General features: G+C 49.5%; 3 protein-coding genes and 1 non-coding gene across 7 annotated transcripts in view; 1 reads left to right on the top strand and 3 right to left on the bottom strand.

Moving 5' to 3' along the window:
• SMG6 (SMG6 nonsense mediated mRNA decay factor) overlaps positions 1–5,789 on the bottom strand; it is a 158,036-nt gene extending 152,247 nt beyond the window's left edge. For 2 of the 3 annotated variants that reach the window (XM_075073960.1, XM_075073961.1), the window contains exons 1-2: positions 5,690–5,789; positions 461–2,231 (exon numbers count right to left, since the gene is read on the bottom strand). In XM_075073960.1, the coding sequence (XP_074930061.1) occupies positions 461–2,226 (1,766 nt within the window). In that variant the 5' untranslated portion in view covers positions 2,227–2,231; positions 5,690–5,789. Of the gene's footprint in view, positions 1–460; positions 5,255–5,689 lie in introns of those variants that run through there. The other variant, XM_032788313.2, reaches the window with a different exon arrangement.
• Positions 5,790–8,645: 2,856 nt separating this feature from the next.
• On the top strand, positions 8,646–11,668 carry SRR (serine racemase). Of its 2 annotated transcripts, XM_075073945.1 has the most exons (6): positions 8,646–8,772; positions 9,413–9,516; positions 9,609–9,728; positions 9,942–10,016; positions 10,689–10,898; positions 11,350–11,668. In XM_075073945.1, the coding sequence occupies exons 3-6, from the start codon at positions 9,615–9,617 to the stop codon at positions 11,551–11,553; spliced, it is 603 nt and encodes a 200-aa protein (XP_074930046.1). In that variant the 5' UTR covers positions 8,646–8,772; positions 9,413–9,516; positions 9,609–9,614; the 3' UTR covers positions 11,554–11,668. The 2 variants fall into 2 exon arrangements, with proteins under 2 accessions (XP_074930046.1, XP_032644209.1); XM_032788318.2 differs by lacking the exon at positions 9,413–9,516 and having other exon boundaries at positions 8,649–8,772.
• Positions 11,669–12,299: 631 nt separating this feature from the next.
• Positions 12,300–25,360, bottom strand: TSR1 (TSR1 ribosome maturation factor). The gene is made up of 12 exons (XM_075059549.1): positions 25,336–25,360; positions 19,423–19,853; positions 18,471–18,630; positions 17,773–17,921; positions 17,227–17,429; positions 16,607–16,769; positions 16,195–16,305; positions 15,542–15,674; positions 14,845–14,961; positions 14,427–14,567; positions 13,922–13,996; positions 12,300–13,757 (listed from the first exon to the last, which is right to left on the bottom strand). The coding sequence occupies exons 1-12, from the start codon at positions 25,358–25,360 to the stop codon at positions 13,579–13,581; spliced, it is 1,887 nt and encodes a 628-aa protein (XP_074915650.1). The 3' UTR covers positions 12,300–13,578.
• Positions 15,870–15,960, bottom strand: LOC116829467 (small nucleolar RNA SNORD91 family). The gene has a single exon (XR_004374753.1). It is a non-coding gene; the product is annotated as a small nucleolar RNA SNORD91 family (small nucleolar RNA).
• Positions 25,361–25,856: the final 496 nt, after the last annotated feature.

Genomic DNA, 25,856 nt, shown 5'->3' with positions numbered 1-25,856 from the left:
TCTGTTTTACTGGCTGGCTGAGAGTCACTGAGAGTCCCAGGAAGAGGGGTGCAGGACCAGACTCCCCCACACTCCGTGACACTATAAAAAGCTGAGACTTCGCCACCAGCTCAGAGAGCTGCTGCCTGTGCCTTTCCAACATCAGGCCACCTACTCATTTAAAAAGCTGCTTCTGCACAGCCAGTGGAAGCACAGGCTCCCCCTGGGTTTTTTTCACTCAGTTACACACAAATCCATTAGCATAACTGCAGACATGGCTTGCCACAGGCTAGGCAGCCATCCACCCCCACCACTCTGGAATGTAGCTGGGCCATGGCCAGTCCCTCCCAAGCATGTGCCCAAGGACAGATCAAACATTTGAGGGTGGTATTTCTGCAAACATTTCCCCAGCAGGGATGATGCTGTGGCTCATCCCCTCCCCTAGCCCCACACAGCATAGCCCAAAGTGAAAGCTTCAAACCTCAGTTGTGCCATCTTCTCAAGACCCTCGGGGCTGATGCCGTCTCTGGAAAGCAGGTTGCTGAGCTGCTGCTCCTGGTTCCCAGCCTCTCGCAGGAGTTTGCTGAGCTCCTGCTGCTGTATGTTCCTCATCTGCTGCTCCATCTCTGGACTCAAAGGGGTAGAGTGGAGGGGGCTGCAGACATACTGCCCTGACTGGCCTGGATATCCGGGGTAGTAAGCTCCTGGGTAAACACTGTTATTGGGGCCCATCTGATATTGCAAAGAATACCCTCCATAAGAATACTGAGGACCTTGGCCTTTTGGACTAGGGTAATAATAGGGGTTGTCAGAGTTCTGAAATTTATAGTAGGAGGCCTGCAACTGGCGCGCATCCCCCCAGGAAGTGGGGCTCACTTCATCATCAGTATCTAGAAAATGAAGCTGTGATGTCTGGCTCTTCAGAGCAGGTTTTTGGTCTGGGTTGTTTGGATCCCACAATCTGCGCATCGTGCCTCCACGGCCCCTGCCTCTGGGCCCCTTGCTGCCACCACTCCCAAGCAGAAGCCTGGGCCCAGACTGGGTAGATCCGGGAGAGCCTGCAGCACTGGCTGAGAGGTCTGTGTTGGCAGGCAGGATGAGAATCCCACGGCCTCTCCCTTGAGGCTCCCTGCCCTTCACCTCCACAGCCTCTAGGGAGTCACTTACATTAAAAACCTTTGGAGGCTTTTTCTTGTCTGTCTGCGCCACACAGATGTCTCTGTTCACAGTCGTGTTATCGAAGGTGACGCGCAGGGCTCCCTTGGCCTCCTTCCCATTGCTGCTCCACTCACTCTCACTTTGAGAAGCTCGGCTCTGCTCTGGGTGCTTTCTCTCTGAATTTCCGCTAGCGTCATATGCTTCTGTCTCCCCAATTTTGTCATCTTCCAGAGAGTCAGTGGAGGAAGCAGAGAGCTGTTTTTTAGGACGGCTTCTCTCTTTGGCCCGCTCCTGTCGCTTCTTTCCCCCATCAGCCAGTGGGATTCCATCTGTGCTGTTGTTGCTCCCTGCTGAGCTTGTGCTACAGGTGCGGTATCGGCTCCTTCGTTTGTCAGAGCGGGAGTATCGCTTTGTAGATCCCAGCTTCCCCTGGATCAAGTCATCACTTGATTTCCTGACCCTGTCAGCCCGCTCTACCTCCATTCCTTTTTCTCCCCTTGCACTTTTCACTCCCTCACTAGTCAAGCTTCCCTCCCTCTCCTCTCTGTTCAGTTTAGTTCTGCTGCTGTTGCTGCCTTTCCCAATGTCCCTTTCAGTCTCTTCATCTCCTTCAACTCTCAGCTGTTCCATCTTACTGACGATTTCATCATTGGCTGGCTGGCTGGCTGCCTCCTTGGCAACAGTCTGCAGGCGTCTCCCAGGCTGATAGATCTGCTGGTCCGGCTTCTTGGTTCTCCTGATGATCCTGGGACACCAGTCATCTGAGACAGAGTGTTTATCCAAATTCTCTTGGCTCTGAAAAACAGCTTTACTTTCCATCTCTCCATTTCCCTGGGAGGGACCATCCTGCTTCTGGCTGTCACCTTTGCTGAGATCTCCAGTGACCTGAGATCCCCCTCCAGTACCAGCAGGATCTTTGTCACTAGCAGTTTCATCCTTGGATTCCTCAGATCTGGTCCCTTCATGCGCTGAGGCTTCCTGTTTTAATAGTGTGTGTTTGTTCCTAAGCCGGGAGACGCCAGGCTTGTATATTTCAAGGTCTGGACGCCGGTTATCTTTACGATGCCTGGGCTCCTTCTGTTCCTTCATGTTCTCTGTAAAAAAGAGATAAAGAGGTGCGGGTTATTCCAGTTATGGAACAGCAAAGTGGGATAAGAGTTAGAGAGACAGAAACATTAGAGAAATGTGAAGAGTCTTTAATGGTCTCATGGTGGCTCCAAGAGGAGCAGAGGTTTTAAAATTGAGACTATCAGAGCTGAAGTTCTTTATCTGGGTATTATGTGAAATCACACAGAGTGGGATAAGAAATGCAAGAGCAGGACGCAGAGAGGAAACCTATGACTCTGAGCCTGTGGCCTTATTTCAGGATACATATTGTTGTTATTTGTTAAGCACCTCCAATGTACCCCTCACTGTACAGAACACATGTACAAAACAGCCTTAGCCTCAAGCAGCTTGCGAGCTAAGAAACAGACAAGATACACTGGGAGACTTAGAGCAGAATGCAAGCTAAGGGTTTTGTTGCTGCTGTTTTCCTGATTTCACCCTCTGCTCTTCTGATCTGTCTGTTGGTGGTACATGTGCCTTCCCCTCTGCAGCTCTTGACATTTGGAACAGCTCCCTGTACTTCCCTGCCTCATTTACATACATCCCATTTCAACTCAGCACTGAAGACTTCTTTTCTCCCGGGCCCACAACTCATTACATTTCTCTCTTTGTAATGATATTAATACTAGAAGTACTTAAAAGAACACAACTGACATGAAAAAGACTATGTAAAATAATGTCATCACATGCAGCACCATTATACATTATTCTTATTAAATATGTATCTTCGGCTGGGGTTTTACATCATATTATAGGATGGTTTCTACTTCATACTAACTGAAAACCACCACAAAGATGGCCTGTCGTACCTAGCAGAGAGAAATCACTCAAAGCAAGAACACACCTCCCTCTGAAGCAAATATAGATTATAGATCCTCTCTCACTAATCTCCTCCCACAGCAGCCTAACCAATTCATTGACAGTAACAAATGAAGGCACCTCCGAGGTAGTTCTGAGGTTTCTGTCTTTAGAACACTGGATAAACAGCATCCGTGACGACAGAGCACTGATGAGAGGAAGCTTCTGAAATGGGAGTGGTGAGGGTGGACTTTTTCTGGAGACACTTGTTCCCTAGATAGTTGGGCACAGTTTGTTTAGCTGCATGAAACTTGATTTTAGAATTTCAGCTTCCTCAGTTTCTCCTTGGATGATTTCATACTCCACGCAAATTAACAGAAGTAGCTTGATTGCTGTGACTCCACCATAAAACCATGTGGTATTAAACTGCTTTCACTCTAACCAAACAACAGTGCTGTCAAGATATGAGGATGTCAAGGTAGTGGCTGCACTTCTAGATCAGTCTCAAATGAATCTCACTGCCTAATAATTTGAGGATAGTTAGGAGGAGATGCAGCAGTCCTGACTCTCACTGCTTTAACTTTGACAGCCACTATGCCTGGGATAACTTACAGGTAACGACGGCATATAATCATAATCATCAAGTAGCCAGTGCAGCTTTCTGTGCTGCACTAGCTGGCGCCCACTGCCGAATCTCCATCACAAGCAGCCTTGGATAAAAAACAGTTTAGCATCTGTGAAGCCAACATTCATAGTCTCAAAGCTCTACTCTGCTCACAATATTTCAGAGCAAAGAGAGTTAATCATTTCTGTAACACAGACATACACTTGCCTTGCTGATCACATTAGCTGGCTCAAAACCAGCCAAGAAATTCAGAGGGAAAAGACTTATGGGCCATCATGCCATCCAACTAACAAGAACAACTAATTTGTCTATCGCACTTTTCATCAGTAGATCCCAAAATGCTTTACAGAGGAGTGAAACTAGACAATTTTTCAGATGCTTTAGACATTACGGGCCAAGCCAGAATCATTCAAGCCCTCCTACAGCCGCTACCTGACAATAGCAAAAGGCAAGAATACTTGCAGGGAAGCAAATAGAGATGGGCATTCTGAATCCAGTGACAATGGGACGGATTGCCTTTAGTAATCCTTTGCATTTATCTAGCAGTTTTCATCCTCAAAGCACTGTACAAACCTTAATTAATTAACTCTTACAATCCACTCCCTCTTCACCTGTCCCCAGGAGGCAGGTAACCCCCTTTTGCAGATGGGGAAGCAAATGGCAGAGAGGGTGACTGGAATTCGTTTACTGTATGTGCAGCGCTATACTCAGAGACCTCTAGGAATGAGTACTTGGGAACACTGATACAGTGGGAAGCTGCTGCAATAATGGGCAGCCATGCAGCAAAATGAGATGGATGATGAACCACATCAGCAATGAAATGGAGACCAGCAGTGACGAGCACAACATAAGAAGCTGGCAAAGATGAGAACGCAGGCCAAGAGCTCTGCAGAACCTAACTGGTCACCACTGGCCAGCAGCACAGCCTAAGCAAGCTCTGCACTTGGAAGCAGGCAGAAGGAACTTAAGAGGATGCAAATATACCTCTGCTGGGATGTGCAGCTTTCAGAATACCATACATGGATTATTGACTTTAACTTCTCATGAACACAGTGGTTCTCAAACAGGAAGTGCAGAGACTCTTACAGGCAAGTTGTGCAGCTACTTCTGGCCCAATAGTGAGAGCATCTATCAGTTTTCACAAATTTAGGGCTAGCTGCAGCCCAATACAGACTCTTTTCAGCATGTACAGAGGTTTTCTGGATTCGAGCATCAAGTAAACTCAAGACCCCTCTCTGTGCCGCACATATTTCAATGCTGAGTGTTCGTTTGATGTAAACTGAACTCCAACAATGGAGAGGTGGCCCTCATATAGGATGACAAAACCAAACTGCAAAGAGAACTGGAGAAGTTAGAGCATAGAGAGCTGCACACAAGAAGGGGAGATTCAGTCCAGTAGCCTTGCAGAAGAAATAAATTCAGACCCAGAACAAGGCTCTGCAACTAATCAGCTGCACCCAGCACAATAAGGAACTTTATTTTGAGAGGATGTGATCAATGCAAAATCACACTTCTGCCACAAAACTATTTATTGTTATAGGGAGCACCTCACATTCCGAAAAGAGAAAGTGTTGGGGGGCGGGGGAGCATATTCTGCCGTGTTTTCAGTTTGTGTCCTTTGCACATATTGGGTATCGTCAGTTCCGTTCATCCCCCCGCTGTGGCTGGGTCTGTCACGGATCCACCAGGCCACGCGACCGTGACGGCCCCACACCGGCAGGGCCCGGGGGGAAGCGGAGGCGGGTGCAGATCCCCACGGCACCTTTCGTGCCTTGTTCAGAAACTGACCCGATCCCGAGCTCAGGCCCCCTTCGACGCTGCCCCAGCAGGACCCCCCAGGCGAGCTCGGGGGCTCACGCGAGCCGGCAGGTCACGGCAGCCAACGGCTCCAACGCGACCTGCGAACTCGCGTGGCCCCGCTTCCCCTCGCGCGAGGCGAGCTCGGGCCGCAGCTGCTCCCTCGCGGCGGGGCGTGTGCTCGCGGCGGCGCCGGCCCGGCCCGGCCCGCCCGCCGAGTCTCACCTCGGCCCGCCCCGGGGCCCTCCCCAACGCCCAGGTCACCTCAGGCTCCCGCCCGAGACGCGACCGCGCCGCTCCGCCGCCATCTTCCGCTCGCGGCCCCGCGCGCCGCCCCGCCCGGCGGCCGGGGGCGAGGCAGCCCGGCCGGCCCAAACCTCCGCTCCTGCGGTATGCGCCAGCGAGAGGCTCCAGCCTCCCTGTGCACACGTGCGCGGCGCCGCTCACCCTATCCCGGGCGCGCGGCGACTGACTGAGCTGACTGACGGAGCGCGGCGCAGCGCAGGCGCGCGAGGCGCCCGGCAGGAGAGCGGCCGGCAGGTGGCGCTCGTGCGGGCTGCTGCCCGCGTGCCGGGTCTGGCCCGGGCCCCTCACCGTGGCGCGGGCTCCCCAGGGGCCCGCGCGGGACTGTAGCGCCCGTGGAGCTGTTACCCCTGCGCACAGCGCCCAGGGCTCGGCAGGGCGCTGCGAAGCTGACTGAGCCTTGGCACCCACCGGGCCGAAGAGCAGCACAGCGCAGGGATCGCTCCTAGGGGACACCGGCCGGAGCAGGACAGCCGAAGAGGGGGCAGATGCAGAAGTGATTCAGAAAAGCAGATTCCTATCACCATCTCCCCCAGCTGTTCTAACTCGTTAAAACTAGTGCAGATCACTTTGGGGAAGTCACTCCAGCAACAGTACCACTGAGGAAGCCTCATATTCCCAGGGCCTGGGTAAGGGCAGGGGCTACTGCAAACAGGGGCAAGGCTGTGCATTTACACTGCACAGTCGTTTGCGTTCCCACAGTGGCTACTGTGCACCCCTCTGCCCCATTCCGGGGGTTTTAGTCTTCTTCCATTTCTCACTGTTTCCTCTTTCCCAGGGCTTCGGGAAGGGCACTTGGAGCATGGTGCACAGTAAACTAGGAGCACTGTTTCTCTCTGCCAAGTCCACAAACAGAAATATTCACTTAAAGTAATAGGTAAACACTATTCAAATAGAGCTGGTGCTTACCTTGAGTGTTCACAGAAAGGCAGAGTGCAACATATCACTCAGCCACTGGATTTCTCTGGTGAAAAGGTAATCCTGTGACACCCTCCCTGCATTCAAGCCATTGCAGGAGCTGGCTCATTTCACACCATACAGAGAACACAAACATTGCTGGAGCTTGCTCTGGCACTAGTGCACAGCTGCAGGCTGTTGTGACAACCATCCTAACCCAGCAGCAAAATTGCTTTCATGGACTTTCCTTTTAAATTTCAAATTTGTCAAGTGTTTAAAACTTAACCCTGCCCTGTGTTTTGGGCCCAAAACAGTGTCCAAAGACATCTAAGGAGACATTGATTTGGAATGGAGCATTAGGACCCGCTGTGCTGTTCTGCACTCCTTCTGTGACTGGTGAGACAGGCTCCCTCCAGCCGTAGGATGTGTTTCCAGCCTCTCTGTTCCCTTCCTCAGCTTATGGAACACGTCCTCTCCGTACTGCATCTCACTGGCAGATGTTAAAGCTGCACAGTCAAGTCTCCATGGTCTTATCCACCTCACCCCCATCCTAACCAGTTCCAGCCTAGACAAGTTAGCCGGCCACAGACTCTTCTTCAAGTGTGAGCTCTTCCAGAAGACTGGTTCCTTTAAGGTAAAACTGAGACATTAGTGGCACAGTGCAGGCCGGGGGAGGGGGGGGGGGAGGTGCCTCACCCACCCTCCTGCCTAGCTCTGCTATCTCAGAGGAAAGGGTACAGGGTCTGACCAGGGCTGGATTTGAGAAGCAATTGCTCAAATACAAAAGTGTGCCCCATTAGTGTGACGAATTGGGAATGTTCTTAATGTTTTCTCTGAATACTGTGTTGGTGCCTCAGTATCCCCTGGGCAGTTCTTAAGTATCTGGCAGAGCAAAGGGCCAGTGCACCTAAATGCCTGGCGCACTGTCTCCTAGCAACTGATGGCCTGGGCCCCTCCCCTGCAAAGGTGCCAACTGAAGGTGTTGGAGACAAAGGGATCAGGTGGACTCCTGGCCGGGAAGGGAGGCCAGAGAGGAGGGGCTGGAGGGGGTTGTTCAGTCTGGAGCCTGCGCTGCAAGTAGGCGTCTGGCTCACTCGCCCCAGAATGGACCGGCCAAGGGGTTCGGTCGTTTATTACAAGCTCTGTTTTAGACCCTGTTTCCTGTATTGAATAACCTCTGTTTACTGCTGACTGTGAGTCCGTCTGATGCGAGCTGGGAGTGCAGGACCCTGTGGCTTCCCAGACCTCCGATGCGGCGGCTGCTCGCTGTGGGAGCACACCGGTAGAGTCGGCAGAGGATGCTGAATGCTCACAGAGAGACCCAGGAGAGAGACACGTGTTGAGCTTCTTGCCCTGAACAAAAAAATGTTCTGCTCCGAGGGAGAGGAGGCTCCCCAGAGTCCTGACTGGCTTTATGGGAAGCAGTTCCAGAGCATTGCCCGGTGACTCCATGACAATTAGCATCTGTACAAAGGGAGAATCGCTCATTTCAGCACTTAAATGCTGCAGAACATGCGGTATGAGTCCACTGGCAGGTTGGCCCTCGGGCCCTGCTGGCTTTGGGGACAATTCAACTCTAGTTCCAGAGCAATAAGGACTAGAAACTACCATTCCTCTACTCCCAGGAAACAAGGCTGGTGGCCCCTGTCCACTTCCTTCTTGGCAGCCCCAGTGCCAGCCCCAGGAAGAGATGGTTCAGTGGGTCATTACAGACTCTGAGGGACTCCTGCAGTTAGGGGCTCAGGGGGAGGAAGGGAAGCTGGCATTAGTGCTGTACTGGTTCCAGGGATCCACAGCTGCCACCTTGCTGGGGAAAGCAGCCATTAAAAGAGGTGCATGGGAGCAGCTTCTCCACCTCCCCTTGCTGCTCTCAGCTAGGTCATAACAGCAACAGCAAACCCCTGCCCCATCTGAGCATGGAGAGCTAAGGCTTTGCCTCGTTTGCAGGTTCACTCAACCTGTGGTCTCTCCCCAGATCCGAGGTGCACTGAATGCTGTCAGAAGTCTGGTTTGTGCAGCCCAGGGCAACAGAGAGCAGCCCAAGGCTGTTGTGATACACAGTAGCGGAAACCATGGCCAAGCTCTTGCCTTTGCAGCTAAAGTGGAAGGTAACAGGGAGACAAATTCTTGGCCATGTGGGCCTGGGGGGCTCCTCACTTGCCCTTTCATTTCTCCAGCAGCAGAGAAGCTGCTGAGAGCAGTAAGGGAAGGGCAGCCCTTTGCTCGGGTCTTTCAGCTGGGGTTTTCCCATGAGAGGTGGCTGGTTAGCGTAGAGGAAGCCTGCCCGTGCTCAGGAGCAGAATGCCACAGTGCAGCTCTGACTCCCAGCAGGCTCAGCATCCATCCTGCAACTCAGTCCCTGCCTGACTTAACTACACATGGGGATTCCTTGGAGTAAGCAAGCCCCAGGTCTTTGCCACCCAGCTGGGTGGGTTAATCCCAGACAGGACGGTTAGCCAGCAGGGCCAAGTGTTTCCCTGCTTGGATGCATCCACAGGCTGGTGCAGACAGAGCCAGGAACTCCCACTGCAGCAACACAGGGTGCAGCTGAGTTCTAATGCAGTTTCAGATCCCTGTTCCGCATGCAGTACCACGGTGGTTACCTGCAAAGGGCCTGGTCACAACTGAGTTAGTTTTCTCTCCCAGTGGTATCCTCTGCTCCACGTCTGTCCAACCCACTCCCAGACGAGCAGGGGATGTGCCTGTGCGGCCAGGCCCCCATCATTATCCAGTCCTTTCATTCCACAGGGATTCCTGCCTATGTTGTGGTGCCTCGCACAGCACCACTCTGTAAGAAAGCTGCCATCTGCTCCTACGGAGCCAGGCTGATATTATGTGAGCCCACTGACGAGGTAATGGGGAGGGAGGGGGGCAGCACAGCAGGGTACTTTGGCTTTGTTCACACACGGGGACATTAATTTTTGTGCCTGGTCTGTCTCCCCAGTCCCGAATGGAGGTGGCAGCTCGGACAGTTCAGGAGAAGGAAGGTGTGATGGTGCACCCCAATCAGGATCCTGCTGTGATTGCAGGCCAAGGCACTATAGCACTGGAGGTACTGCAGCAGGTGAGGAGACCACCTCCCCTGTACTATTCAGATTAGGCAGGAGAGAACAAGCAGGGGGACACATCTGCTCTTGCTGCAGAGAGGTCAGGGCACCCAGAGTTAGTCCATCAGGACTTGGAGCCAGCCTCCAGGGCGCGAGCTGTTTGGGAGCATGTCTGTGGTTCTGAGAGCACTCACAAGACAGCGTTCATCTCTTGGTCTCTGTTGTGCTAGGTACCTCAGGTGAATGCACTGGTGGTTCCCGTTGGAGGAGGAGGAATGGTTGCTGGAATAGCAGTGGCCGTCAAGGTAAGAAGTCTCCTTATTTTGGCTCTCTCTCCCCTCAGGAATGGGGGGACTGAGGAGTTACTGTGCCCAAAAATGAGCATTTCATCTTGTGAGGAGGAAGTTCTCTGATTTGCACAGCATCTGAACTCAGGAGACTCTCATGCAGCTTGGATTTTTAGTTGACCCTCTCTGTGTTTGGATCAGGAGGTACTGTAGAGTTTGTTAGCACTCTCCCCTGCAGGTCCAGGTTGCAATGAAAGCAACCAGGACAGATCACTGCAGCCGACACACACTCTAGTTTAAGCCTCATGCCACAATACAGAATAAAATGGTGCCACTTCCAGCAGGAACAGAGGTAGATGGGAGATACTGGCAGCCTGAGGAGAGCTGGGCACTCAGTCATCCTTCAGGGTGAATTGCAATGCCGAGTAAGATTAGTTGCCCTTAGGAGAAGCTCGCCCTCTGCCCGCAGTAGAAGGAACCTGCTCCTGACTCAACAATGATTGCTCTCTGATTCATCACACCAGCAAATGCCAGACACACTTTTCCAGAGGGGAAGATGCCATGGCAGGCAAAAGGCCTGCCCCAGCCAAAACTGCTATGGAACATGGGAGTTAAGGCACAGTGAGGTGGTCTGGCTTGCCATGTTCACCAGCAAGTTCCAAACTCATCCCCTGCTCTTCCTTTGGGCAGGCTTTGAGACCAGACATAAGAGTGTATGCCGCAGAACCATGCAATGCAGATGACTGCTACAGGTCAAAGGTGACAGGGGAACTCACCCCCAACCGCCATGCCCCCAACACCATAGCAGACAGTGTTAAAACCAGCATTGGACAGAACACCTGGCCTATCATTAAGGATTTGGTGGATGACGTGCTGACAGTCACAGAAGAGGAGATCCAGGTAAGCATTAACTCCAAGCACCTCCGTGTTGTAATGGCCCAGCCATCTGGCACAGGTGCCTCCGTTTACACATATTGTCCTCCCTCCACCACCTTGCCCTCCCATGCTGTAGAGTGAAGCAGGAGTCGTGATCCCCTTCAAAGGATGATCATTCTCTGCCATGCTGGCTGGGCCTCCTCCATTTCCTCCCATGGCATTCTTCAGTTCCACAGCAGCAGCCCCAGCTGCCTGTCACTTTAGGGGTGCAGTAATTTAGGGTCCCAGCCTCATCCCATAATTGTTATCGACAGATGCTCACAGTTGTGGCCTGTGTCTCCCCAAAGCATCGCCCACAAGTCCATGCCAAGGGATGTGTATCATGCTCAGCCCCTTGCTTTACGCAGTGGGGTATACCTAAGGTTTAGAACAGTATTTACCAGCACAGTAGCTGCTCTTCTCTCTGCCCCGACAGCAAGCAACACAGCTGGTGTGGGAGAGGATGAAGCTGCTCATTGAGCCAACAGCTGGAGTGGGAGTGGCTGCTGTGCTCTCTGAGCAGTTTCGCTCAGTCTCTCAGGAAGTGAAGAACATTTGCATTGTACTGTGTGGAGGAAACATAGACCTAGGTTCCCTGGCCTGGCTCAGCCCAGCTGGCAAAGAGGCAAATGGAAATTGATCAGCCTTGAGAGCCACGTCTCCCAGTAGTGAGGAACTGAGCTGTTTCTTAGAGCCTGGTGCTGTCTTTGCACAGTGGGGCCTCTAGGAGTTACTGTAATAATAAAAAAACGACATGAACAAAAGGATTGTGATTTCTAAGGAAGTGGGGAAACCTTGTCATCTCAGGGAGCAGCTGGTGCTACTCTTGACCTGGTACAGGTGGGTGCAGCCCAAGAGCTGGTCTCAGCCTCTCTAAAGCAGGCAGTTGGAATGAGTTTCATTCAGCTACCCCCTGCCTGGGGCCCAAGCCCATGCTGCTTGGAGAGATCACTTGTGTGTTCAGCAGCAGGAGACTGTGGTAAAGTCTGACCCTGTGCTCTCATGGGACAGGGCTCCCTCCTGCCCACAGGCTCTAAGTTAGACAAACACCGTTTATTGGGGAAGAGTCAACCGCACATTTGTAAAGAGAAGTCATGCCTCGCCAATCTAGAAGAATTCTTGGAGGGTGTACTTGGTTTTTCAGAAAGCCTTTGACAAGGCCCCACACCACAAGCTCTAAGAATACTAAGACATAGAATAAGGAGGGAAGGTCCTCTCATGGCTCAGTAACTGGTTCAAGATAGGAAACAGAGGGTAGGAATAAATAGTCTTTTCATAATGCAGAGCGATTAGTGGGGTCCCCTAAGGCTCTGTGCAGGGACTTGTGCTGTTCAACGTATCCAATAATGATCTGGAAAAGGGAGCGAACACCAAAATTGCAAAGTCTGCAGATGATATAAAATTATTCATTAATCAAGAGTCACAGGGGGCACTCTCAGGAACTGGCAGATGAAATTCAACATTGATAAGCGTGAAGTGATGCACACTGGCAAAAATAATCCCAACTACACACATATGATGATAGGTTCTACATTAGTGATTACCACTCAAGAAGGATCTTGGAGTCGCAATGGATAGTTCTCTGAAAACCTCAGCTCAATGCACAACAGCAGTCCAAAAAGCTAACATTGAGGAAATTGATAGAAAATAAGACAGAATATTGTAATGCTCACACCATGTACCCACACCATGAATACAGTGTCCAGTTCTGGTCTACCTACCTCAAAAAGGATATAGTGGAAAAGATTTGGAGAAGGAAAACAAAGATGATCAAGGATATGGAACGGCTTCCATACGAGGAGAGACTAAAAAGATTAGGGCTGTTAGCTTAGAGAAAAGAGGACAGTCTATAGAATCATGAATGGAGTCAAAAAAGTGTTATTGACCCTTTCGCTCCATATGAAACTCACTACCAATGAAATTAATAGGCAGCAGGTTTAATACAAACTAGGGGAAGTACTTTTCCCACACAATGGCAAGTTAAACTGTGGAAGTCACTGCCATGGGATGTTGATGGCCAAAAGTATAACTGAGTTCAGTGAAGAACGAGATAAAGGATGGTCCATCAATGGCTGTTAGCCAAGATGGTCAGAGATGCAACCTCATGCCCGAGGCAACCCTAAACGTCTGACTGCTGGGAAGGGAAGACAGGTGGATCACCCCAACTGCCCAGTTCTGTACGCTCCCCCTGAGGCTCTGGTACTGGCCACTATTGAGACAGGATGCTGGGCCAGATGGACCATTGGTCTAACCCCGTATGGCAGCCTAAGTTACACACAAATGGCAGGGGAGGGGCTGAAACACAGAATCCCTAGTGCAGGTTCAAGGGCTTCTAGCCTGGCAGGAGGGAATGACAAAGCCTCCATGCCCAGTGTGCCCAATAACTCGATCCAGCCACCCCCTACTGCAAGAAAGCGGCCACTGAGACATTCATTGAGGTGAAGATCTATTTACCATTGAAATAAACTGACATTGGAGGCCAGGGCATAGGCAGTTGTGAGCCAGATCTAATGCTGCTGCAGCCAGCGTGAATGCTGGACACAAACCCCAGGAAAGGCACAGCACTCACAAGTGCAGGGCTGTTCTCCCTACTTCTCACAAGGCTTGGAACAGCCAAGCACCCATGTGAGGTGCAGGAGGTGCAAACCACAGCAGGCCTGGAGGGTTATTCCATCTCCACTTCCTGCACAGGGAGCTGCTGTTCGTTTCTCACCCACGGTACCGGCTCCGGCACATGCGGGTCATAAGTCCATTTAGGGAAGATGCGCTTGTACAGATTCAGCAGCACCGTGTCCTGGGATTTCAGCTGCCCATCAAAATGACACTTCATGTGACCATGAGTCCCTAGGCAAAGAAAGCAACAGAAGCTGTTAGCTGCATTTTGCCTGTTCCTCTTCCCCAGCCCAGGGAAGAGCAGACAGTGTTTGAGTAGGGATGCATGGACAGTGATTGTGGCCCAACCCCATGAGAGGAAAGCAAGGCAACACTGCATGTCAAACCTGGCCTACCTAGCGGCTCTGTGATGTGTCCTCTGCGGCCCCACTTGGTCCTCAGCTCCACCGGCTTAAACCATATCACGTCCTCTGCAGATCAAAGACAAGAGACGTGAGAAACAGGTCACAGTGGTCTCTAGCTCCTCAGCTCCCTGCCACATAGCTAGCAAACCAGGTAGGAGTCAGGCTGCTTGACTTACTACCCAGAGCAGCTGTGAGTATGATGAGCAGCAGCACACTGGCCAAAGAGCTATAGTGTGCATTCACTTATAGGCGAAACATGGATGGGTGTGCTCAGAACACGAGAGCCTCTCTGCAGGGCACAGGACACTTGCTGACATATCTGGGTCACGTCAACAGGTATGTCAGAACGTTCACACTGAACTCAGCTCTGCACTTCCAGGTCTGAAAGGCTCCAGTTACTGGAAGTTAAGAGACTTTCTTATGGAACCGCAGGGTCTCCGGAGGCACACAGGACCTGCTGTACCTCGCCCTCCACACACACACACACACCACATACCTCTGTTAAAGAACATGTACCGCACTACAGCCATCTTGCCGATGATCTTGAAAGGGTGACCACTAAGCACCAGCCGCTTGATGATAATTCTGTCTGGATCCACTGAGAGCAGAAAGCCTGTGGCGATGAGGTCGTGCATTCCTGTGAAGCAGAGCTGACGTGAATGCCATTGCTCAGTGGGTCCTAGAGCAGGGAGTCCCCACAGCAAGAATAAGGACAGGGCCATTACTCCAGAGCCTGAGGGAGAGGAGATGGGCAAGTTAACCCTCTCAGGGCCTGACAGATAATTAAGGCACGTCAGATGCGTGGCAGTATTGGAGAATGGGACCCAGATCTATCAATGGAAGCTGGAAACCTCTGCTGCTAGGATTAGCTTTCATTTCTCATTCGGTCACCCCCTCAGCACTCACTGACTTACCATTACTCCTTTGTTTAAACAGTAGCACCGAGGCGGGGGGGAAAGTGATGGGAGCATAAACAGTCACCACCAGAGCTACGTCAGGCCGCAGGAAACGCTCCAACTTGTGCTTATCAGCTAGAAGAGAGAAAGCACTAAGTAAAACTCAGTTACCAGCCAGTGGCCAGCAGGGGAGCTCCAGGACCCAACACCAACAAACAGCAGGCCAGCCACAACGCACACTAATTCGGACTATCAACACTTTACTCAGGGAACACACTTCAGGTCCGTCCACTCCCTCCTTCTGCTCAGCCTTGGGAGCAATCTGAGCAGCACAGGGTTGTGGGTCACACGCAGCCTCCCTCCCTCCACCATCACACTAGGCTGTTGAGAGCCAAGCCCTTGGAAAAGGAGATCACCAATTCAAATTATAGAGCCTCGTCCAATCCTGAGCAAGGACGAGCCCTACCAGGTACCACTTCCTCACAGTCCCACGGAACCACATGCTGCCCAGGCCAATCCATCCCCCTCCAAGGGGAAAGATTGAGTCCATTTGTTGAAGCCCAACAGCCAAGATATGCAAGTCCTCAGAGTCCTTTCAGCCATCCCAGGTTTCCCACCAGAGACCCCAGCCAGCAGGGGGTCTGCACAGAAAGGGAGCAAAGCCCCCGCCCCCCCCCCCATATGCAGTTTTTCCACTAATGGGTCCGACACCCACCTGAGCTATGCTGGGAGTACAGAGGGGAGGCGCAGAAGCGCCTGAATCCACAGTGGAAAATCAACTCCTCCTTGGCTTTCACTGTCTCACTGTTGCCCAGGTGCCGCCTCACTACAAAGTTCAGCACAGACATCTGCAGAGAGAAGGAGAAAGGCACTGCTGAGGGGCTGAGCTCACCTGGAACAGCAGAGTTGCAAGGTTGAAAGCCATGGATAATGCAGAATAGCTCTGCAAGCCAGATGTCTTCAGTGTCTCAACAGCTCACAACCCAGGTGCTTTAACCAAAGTGCTGCCAGATCTTCCTTTCATGCCAGAGAATCCCTGTCCCCACCAGAGAAGCCTCAGAGCCATAAAAGATTCATCAGCAAAACTTCAGCCAGGTTCCAACGTTCTGGCTTAAACCATCATGGCCATCTCCATGCTATTCTGATATGACCCCCAGGACCTGCAGAAACAGCTTCAACCCCAACCAACACAAGAAGATTTGAACTGAATTCCTTGTACACCTCAGACCTTGTCCTCCCAGCATAGGCCCCAGGAAGGCCAAGAGAACACCAAACCTGTATCAGCAGAGGGGAAAGCTGCATGCAAGAGGCACAGTGGCTTTCCAGCTCTTCTGGGTGATGGCAGGTTACAGTCTGTGGCATACTCACCTTTTGCTCATGGGGAAGCAGTGAGAATAGGACCAGAGGCAGCCCCTGCCTGAAACTCTCCAACACTGAGATAGGAACACTACAGATGTGAAGTGTAACATACCAGCCAACCTGTTGAGAGAGAAGGAGGACAGAGACAACAGTTAATGCAGGTTCCCAGCTGTTGAGGTACGAAGGAGCAAGGTGGAGCATGCATGTGGGGAGTTGCCTAGGCACACAGGCTCTGGGGTAGAGAAAACAGGACCCCAGTACTACCTGGGCTTTATCTACCACATAGGAACAGGCCTAGCCAGCAACCAGCAGTGCCGCAACTTCACTACCAAACCTTGCCTGCCAAGAGCGAGTAACACAGCAGGGAAGGAGAGATGGGCAACATAGCGGTAAGACAAATTAGCCAAGGAAAGGCAGGTACCATGGCCCCTTCAGTTTCCTCTTTCTCTATCTGCTGGAAGACATGCTTCCTGGTTCGGGAGAAGTCCTGGAACTGGAAGATCCTGGCATAATCCCTGGGGAGATTCTCTTTGGGATCCCAAGGAGAAGTCCGGAAACTCTTGAGCCCCCTGTACTTCTGGAACCTGGAGGAGAGAGTTTCAGAGACTTTACTCAACAAATCCCATAGCAGTTAGCAAGCAAATACCCTTCCCCCATGTGAGGACATCGGCATTATACCTTTACAGGGACTTACACCACCCAGGGGCTCACGGAGAGCAAGGGGGAATTCATCCTGCTCGTAGGAGAGATCCAAGCATGGAGAGTCAGGAACACCCAATGCCATCAGTCCCCAAATGAGCCACACTGAAGGGAACTGTCACTGCACCCGGCCACTTGGATCAGTCACAGATGAAGGGTCTAGTTTGATGCACCCACTCATGTGGGTTCTCGCTACAGGAAAACCACACCAATTTCACTGAGCAAACTAGAGCATGTCCAGTCCCATTTCCCCATTGCACACTGCTGGTCTCAAAGCCAGGACAACTCAAGGGAGAGTCACTAGCACACTCGCTCCTTCCATCCTGGCATGAGGTTTCTTACCGGACTCTGGCAGGCAAGTTGCGGGGGGTGTCCACCTCATCTGGGAACATTTGATCCAATCTCTCCTTCTTGTACTTCTCCAACATCTGCTCCTCATCCTCATCCAGCTTCTCGTCGTATAGGTCGTCCCGAGCAGACTCTGCTACAGTCATGGTCTCACACTCCTCCTCTATGAGCTCCTCTTCCTCACTGCTTTCCCCAACCTGACACAGATAGTATATACTGCACTTGATGTGCACAGCCCACAGGCAGGTGTACTTACACTCACATTCCAGGCAACGCTGCAGGGGCTGCTTGCATCTCGTACAATGCAGAGCACAGCCCCCACTGGAGTTTAGATAAGAGTAGCTAACTACGACAGAGGAAGTAATACAAAGGGGCATGTGGCTGCATCAGACTTTACCCCTTTGAAACGTGGACACCAGCCTGGCTGTATGTTGTGCCCTTATGCTGCCTGTTTGGGTGTGGCAAGAACAGACAGGCAGTTTGCAGGGTGGCACGCACACTAGTACTTGGACACAACCTACAGTATCAATCTCTTGTTACCTGGGAAGCCTCTGCCATCAAATCTTCGTCCTCCATGTTATCCTCCTCCTCCTCACTGCCATCCTCTCCATCATCCACAATCCACGCAGCTTGGTAGTTGGATGTTCCCTTGGGGACCTTCACAACCTTCCTCCCTTCCTTCAGGGATTCTGCCAGATTTCCAGAGTGGTTAGTACTGCATAGGCCTCCCCCACCTCTTTACCTACAGTAATGCCAGACATGGCACTAGGCTGCTCGCTCTAGTTCCCCTTTGCAGCTGGGTGGACAGTCAGACGGAAGAGCAAGGTTTACAGCAATGTATTTTCCCTGTGCAGAAATCAGGAACCAGAATCCAGAGACTGTTCACACATCCCTGGGATTTCACCAATCATCATCACCAACGCCAGGACTGGAGAGAACAGATCATTCCCTCACAGAGCAGTTAGGAATAACTCTGCGCTATATGGCCATCAGCAGACAGATGCTCAGGATCCCATGACATGCTCTCCAACAATCTAGCCAGCCCAAATTCAGGGTCAAACTGGAGAAGCTATGCAGCCCAATGGTCAGAGGAAGAGGCTGGAAATAGGAGTCAAGAGGGGCCTGGGTTCAAAGCTAGATACCATGCCCAGCCGTAAGCTTCTCAGCTAGAGCTCGTAAAAATTAAAAACTTCATCAATAATCTAAGGAAAGGCTAGAGAAATATTGCCAGCACTGACCTTCTGCCTCTTTCAGCTCCTCCTCAGTGGGCCAGGTCTGTTCCCCCTCCATGGGATCAGGAATCACCTCTGATTGCAAAGACTCCTGTCTTCTAGGATCTGCCTTCATCAGGACCTTAATGACTTCCTCCATCTCAACAGCACCGTTTACAGAATCATCCTAGTAGACAAAGTCATGCCATGAGAACCCACCCAATTCAAGCTGCACATTGCAGTTTGTAGCAAAGGACTTGCCCCTCCACAACCTCTCCTTACCCAAGATAATCCCACCACTAGCAAGAAAGTACTCACCCACAGCACGTCCTATGCTCATTGTAAACACTGCTCTGTCCAAAGAGCTTCTCTGAGAGGGCAAAGCTTTACACTCTGCCTTGAACCAACCTGACTGCAGGACCACAGGTGCTGACTGTTGGGAACTAAGGCATATTTAGGCCTGACAGAAGCCTACTGTGGCTTTTCATAGTCTGTTGGGATAACATTTAACATAAGCATAAGGAGAACTGCACATGCACGAAACTGAAGAGTAATCGTGTGTGGGAAGAAGAAAAGCTAAAGTAACTAAAAAAATAAAGATGAGGTTGAACTAACACAAACCCTGCACTGATGGGGGAGAGGAGTTAGCATGGAAATGAAAGACTAATAACGTATGTATAAGAGAAGATAACAAAAAGTTATAAATAACTGTGTGTAACAAAGGGAGATTAAAGCTGTACTGTCCAGTACTGGAGGAAACGGTGAGGTAATTGTCCCAATGAGCTACCTATTTCTGAGTCACTGATCACTACTTGCTGAGTGTTTGGCCTTCAGAAAGATTTATTAGATCCATCTGCTGAGTAAGTGAATCTTAATCCAATTCAAGATTACATTGGTTCAAAGATCCTGCAGCTTCTAAACGATTACTAGGGAACAGATAACTCTCAATGGGCCACTCGAGTCCAGAACACCATCCTACCTGTATTTCCATGTCCTGGCCCTTCCTCTGCTGGCCTTTAGCCACTCGGGAGTTTAAAGAGAAGGGGTCTGGAGGGGCATCAACATGACTCATATGGAAGTCTCCATGTCCCACGATATGCACCAGGCTGTTTACATTGAGGGTCCGTCCCCGAACGAAGCCAGATACCTTCAGGGTCCCCACCAAGTCACTATCGTGGCTGGGCATAAACTCAGCCTCTTGGGCAAGCAGATAGGCCCGTCTGTCACGGAAAGCAAGGTGCCGCTGCTTCTGGGAAGCAAGATGCCTCAGCAACAACAAAGACTCTTGCTCAGTGTTCAGGGGGAAGAATTTGGCCTCTGGGAAGCGTTTCTCAATGGCTTTGCCCAATTTCTTCTTAGCATCTATCTGTTTCTTCTGTGGGAGGTCAGTGACTCCATGGACAGCAAGGGCTAGCAGACAGCAAAGAGAACAGCAGAGTTAACAGTTAAAACTCAAAAGCCATACTGGGTCAGACCAATGGTCCCTTTAGCCCAGTATCCTGTCTTCCGACAGTGGCCAGTGCCAGGTGCCCCAGAGGGAATGAACAGAACAGGGTATCATCAAGTGATCCATCCCGTCGCCCATTCCCAGCTTCTGGCAACAGAGGCTAAGGACACCATCCCTGCCCATCCTGGCTAATAACCATTGATGGACTATCCCCCATGAATGTATCTAGTTCTTTTTTGACCCCTGTTATAGTCTTGGCCTTCACATCATCCTCTGGCAAGGAGTTCCACAAGTTGATTGTGCACTGTGTGAAGAAATACTTCCTTTTATTTGTTTTAAACCTGCTGCCTATTCATTTCATTTGGTGACCCCTAGTTCTTGTGTTATGAGTAAACAACATTTATTTTCTCCACACCAATCATGATTTTATAGACTTGATTTTATAGACCTCTATCATATCCCCCTTAGTCATCTCTTTCCAAGCTGAAAGTCCCAGTCTTATTAATCTCTCCTCATATGGAAGCCATTCCATACCCCTAATCATTTTTGTTGCCCTTTTCTGAACCTTTTCCAATTCCAATATATCTTTTTTGAGATGGGGCGACCACATCTGCATGCAGTATTCAAGATGTGGGCATACCATGGATTTATATAGAGGCAATATGATATTTTCTGTCTTATTATCTATCCCTTTCTTAATGATTCCCAACATTCTGTTCACTTTTTTGACTGCCGCTGCACATTGAGTGGATGTTTTCAGGAGAACTATCCACAATGACTCCAAGATCTCTTTCTTGAGTGGTAACAGCTAATTTAGACCCCATCATTTTATATGTATAGTTGGGATTATGTTTTCCAATGTGCATTACTTTGCATTTATCAACACTGAATTTCATCTGCCATTTTGTTGCTCAGTCACCCAGTTTTGAGAGATCCTTTTATAGCACTTTGCAGTCTGCTTGGGACTTAACTATCTTGCATAGTTTTGTTCACCTGCAAATTTTGCCACCTCACCATTTATCCCTTTTTCCAGATCATTTATGAATATGTTGAATAGGACTGGTCCCAGTACAGACCCCTGGGGGACACCACTATTGATCTCTCTCCATTCTGAAAACTGACCATTTATTCCTATCTTTTGTTTCCTATCTTTTTACCAGTTACCAATTTATGGCAGAACCTTCCCTCTTATCCCATGACTGCTTACTTTGCTTAAGAGCCTTTGGTGAGGGACCTTGTCAAAGGCTTTCTGAAAACCTAAATACACTATATCCACTGGATCCCCCATGTCCACATACTTGTTGACCAACCCCCTAAAAGAAAGCTAGTAGATTGGTGAGGCATGATTTCCCTTTACAAAAAACATGTTGACTATTCCCCAATAAATTATGTTCACCTATATATCTGAGAATTTTGTTCTTTACTATAGTTTCAACCAGTTTGCCCGGTACTGAAGTCAGGCTTATTGGCCTGTAATTGCCAGGGTCACCTCTGGAGTTCTTTTTAAAAACTGGCGTCACATTAGCTATCCTCCAATCATTTAGTAAAGATGTCTGTAACCTATCATTTAAATCCGTGACAGACAGCAGTCCTGAAATTTCACATTTCAGTTCCTACAGAACTCTTGGGTGAATATCATCTGGCCCTGGTGACTTATTACTGCTTAGTTTAGCATTTGTTCCAAAACCTCCTCTAATGACACTTCAGTCTGGGACAGTTCCTCAGATCTGTCACCTAAAAAGAATGGCTCAGGTCTGGGAATCTCCCTCACACCCTCAGCCACGAAAACTGATGCAAAGAATTCATTTAATTTATCTGCAATGGCCTTATCATCCTTGAGTGCTCCATTAGCATCTCAATAGTCAAGTGGCCCCACAGGTTGTTTAGCAGGCTTCCTGCTTCTGATGTACTTAAAAAATTGTTTGCTATTACTTTTTGAGTCGTTGGCTAGCTGTTCTTCAAATTCTTTTCTGGCCTTCCTAATTATATTTTTACACTTCATTTGCCAGAGTTTATGCTTCTTTCTATTTTCCTCATTAGGATTTAACTTCTACTTTTTAAGGGATGCCTTTTTGCCTCACTGCTCCTTTTACTTTGTTGTTTAGCCATGGTGGCTTTATTTTGGTTCTCTTACTATGTTTTTTAATTTGGGGGATACATTTAAGTTGAGCCTCTATTATGGTGTCTTAAAAAAGTTTCCATGCAGTTTGCAAGGATTTTACTTTTGGTACAGTACCTTTTAATTTCTGTTTAATAAGAATTGCCTCTCCTCTTGTGGGTTCCAGGACTAACTACTCCAAGAACCAGTCATTTAAGGTGTCAAGAAACTTTATTTCTGTATCCCGTCCTGAAGTGACATGTACCCAGACAATATGCCGATAGTTGAAATCTCCCATTATTATCGAGTTTTTTATTTTAATAGCCTCTCTAACCTCCATGAGCATTTCACAGTCCTTATCACCATCCTGGTCAAGTAATCAGTAATATATTCCTACTGCTATATTCTTATTATTTGAGCATGGAATTACTGTCCATAGAGATTCTATGGTAGTTTGGTTCATTTAAGATTTGTACTTAACTTGATTCTATGCTTTCTTTCACAAATAGTGCCACCCGATATATTTTGTACCCTGGTATTACTGTGTCCTGTTGATTATCCTCACTCCACCAAGTTTCTGTAATGCCTATGATATCCATATCCTCATCCTCATTTAATACCAGGCACTCTAGTTCACCCATCTTGTTATTTAGACTTCTAGCATTGGTATACAAGCACTTTAAAAACTTGTCACTTTTTATCTGTCTGCCATTACAGAGATGTAACTGAATGAGACTTTTTTTCATTTGACTGTTTCTCATCAGATCCTACCTGTATTTTATCATCTTTCATCCTCTCCTCCTTACTAGGACATAGAGAATCTCCATTAATAGATCCTCCGTAGGGGATGTCTGAACCACGTGCTCCTCCACACCTGTCTGCTTTCCCCAAGCCCTTAGTTTAAAAACTGCTCTACGATCTTTTTAATTTTAAGTGTCAGCAATCTGGTTCCATTTTGGTTTAGGTGGAGCCCATCTTTCCTGTATAGGCTTCCCCTTCCCCTCCCCCCAGTTCCTAATAAATCTAAACCTCTCCTCTCTATACCATTGTCTCATCCATGCATTGAGACCCTGCAGTTCTGCTGTCTAACTGGCCCTGCGCACGGAACTGGAAGCATTTCAGAGACTACTACTATGGAGGTCCTGGACTTCAATCTCTTACCTAGCAGCCTAAATTTGGCCTCCAGGACCTCCTTCCTATCCCTCCCTATATGACTTGTACCTACATGTGCCACAACCATCAGCTCCTCCCCAGCACTACACATAAGTCTATCTAGATGGCTCAAGAGATCCATAACCCTCTTCGCACCAGACAGTAAGCCACCATGTGGATTTCTCACTCATCGCAAACCCAGCTATCTGTTTCCCATGATCAAATCACCCTTCCTAATCTGTCCCTGCCTAATAACTGGAGTTCCCTCCTCAGGAGAGATATCCTCAGTGTGAGAGGATACCACATCATCTGGAAGGAGGGTCCCAACTATGGGATCAGTTCCCTCTGCTGCAGTTGGATGTTCTCCTTCCCAGAGACTTTCATCCTCCTCAACAGCACAGAGGCTGTCAGACAGGGGATGGGACTGTCTCATCTATGTACCTCTCTGTCTCCCTTAGCTCCTCCATCTGGGGATGTACTGTTGTAGATTCATTTGTGCCCACTACATGGCACATTTAAATAGTCAAAATGCTAATAAGTGTTCAGCAAGTAGGCAGCAGCCTGGATCCGAGATGTCCCTTATGATTTTAGCTCACCAGCATTAACCCAACAGGGGTGCATTCACAGATTGAGGCTGCAAGGGACTGATGACATTAGTTCAACTGATCTGCACTCCAAGCTTCTAGATAGCAAGATCCTGTGGCAACCTACCTGCTGTATGGGGGTCCTAGTTACTGCACCAGCTTCCAGTCAAGAACTCTGGAATCTCTTTAGACACCCCATTCCAACCCCCTAGGGTACCAGTTGAAACCCTGATGTAGAAGGAGAGGGTAAATGGAGGGGGGGGTTAGGGAAGAGGGGGGGACTGGTGGAGGGGGAATTGAAAGATTAGTTATTCGAGGCGTTGCGTGGCTCCGTTTTTTAATCTGTTCTCCGTGGTCTTGGAGGTCTGTACAAGCAGCAGAAAATCTTATCTGGCAGCCTTAATAGACATAACAGCGTTCTTTGGAGCAAGCTGCATGGAGGCCTTTCAGGTGTGCAATACCCCACTCGTCAGCGCATGTAGTGGAGTTGCCGCGGAGCAGGTTATAGTATAATGAGGCAAGCTAGACTGATAACGAGCGTTAGTTCATGATCAGGAGATGAGGCCCTTGTGTCTTAGTAGTTGAGTGTGGTTAAAACCGGATGCAGGTGAAATGCAGGAGCCATTCACAGTCTGTTTGTTATAATCCTTGAGGCTTGGAATGGTGTGTCAAATTGTTGCAGATGACTGGCAAGCTCAGCCGTTGCTGCGTCTTGATCGATCTGGCCTGAAGTGTTTTTTTGCTGCAGGTGTGGGCACCTTTAAGCGTCTTTGCGTGTAGCGTGGCAGGTAGGTTGAATGCTCTTGCTAATCCAGATTTGTTTATATGCCATTCGTAATATCTGATTTGTGTCCATTTATCTTCGTAGGGGACTGTCCAGTTGGGCCGATGTACATAGCAGAGGGGCATTGCTGCATATGATGCGCTATAATTACCATTTGTGACGTGCAGCTGAATGAACCGGTGATCGGTATGGCTGATCTGGCTTAGCGTCCTGTGATGGTGTCGCTGGTATAGACATGTGGCCTGGACAACAGATCCACACACTTCACAGGCTTGGGTGGCAGGCCAGTCCTTGCCCACAGGCAAACCTGACCAACCTGCAAACATATTCTCGCTAGTAAACTGCACACCGCACGTAGTACTCTAGCTCAGGAAACCAATCATGTAACAAACCTCGATGCCAACCTCTGCCCACATCTCTACAACCGCGCCATCACAGGACGCTAACCAGATCAGCCACACCATCACCCGTCCATTCACCTGCAGCGGGTCACAATGGTTAATATGCCAAGCAATGACCCCTCTGCTATGTTTACATCGGCCAAACTGGACAGTCACTACGGAAAAGGATAAATGACACAAAATTCAGAAGTACGAATGGCAATATACAAAACCTGTAGGAGAAACACTGTCACCTCCCTGGCCACACTCTAGCAGAACCTAAGGTGGCCATCCCTGCCAGCAAAAAACTCAGACCAGGACTTCACAGAAGAGAAACTGCTGAGCTTCAGTTCATCTGCAAATTTGACACCATCAATTCTAGGATTAACAAAGACTGTGAATGGCCTTGCAAACTAGAAACCAGTTTCTCTCCCTTGGTTTTCATACCTTCACTGCTAGAACCAGGCCTCATCCTCCCTGATATTGTGAACTACCTCGTTATCTCTAGCTTGCCTGCAATTATAGCCCCTGGTCCGGTATGGTCTAAGCGGCGTATATTACTGCCCTGGAAATTTCCACTACACGATCTGACGAGTGAGTATTCACCACGAAAGCTCGATGCGCTGCCAAAATGATCTGTTAGTCTTATAAGTTGCCACAGTGATTCGTTCTGCTGCTCTTACTGAAGAATAGGGGGCTTGTATTTGACTCCTCGTCTTCCACTCTGTTCTGCTGAAATCATCAATGCCCCATTCTGTCATTGTCTGATACTGTGTTTCTAGGGCTCTTCATTGCCTGTGTAGACCTGGCAAAAGCCGGATACCCTGCGGGAAGATTGTTATTGTATGCGATTCGCGCTCGATGGCTGACTAGCACTGGAGATTACTGCCTCTCTTGACCGTCTTTGCGCAGGGGTCCCAGCTATGGTATATTGGGTTTTTTTTGGGTGAACTAATAAAAATGGAGGG

This window comes from Chelonoidis abingdonii, chromosome 20, assembly GCF_003597395.2.
Source record: "Chelonoidis abingdonii isolate Lonesome George chromosome 20, CheloAbing_2.0, whole genome shotgun sequence".
In the NCBI taxonomy this organism is placed as follows: Eukaryota; Metazoa; Chordata; order Testudines; family Testudinidae; genus Chelonoidis; species Chelonoidis abingdonii.
This window is presented reverse-complemented; position numbering and strand designations above follow the sequence as displayed.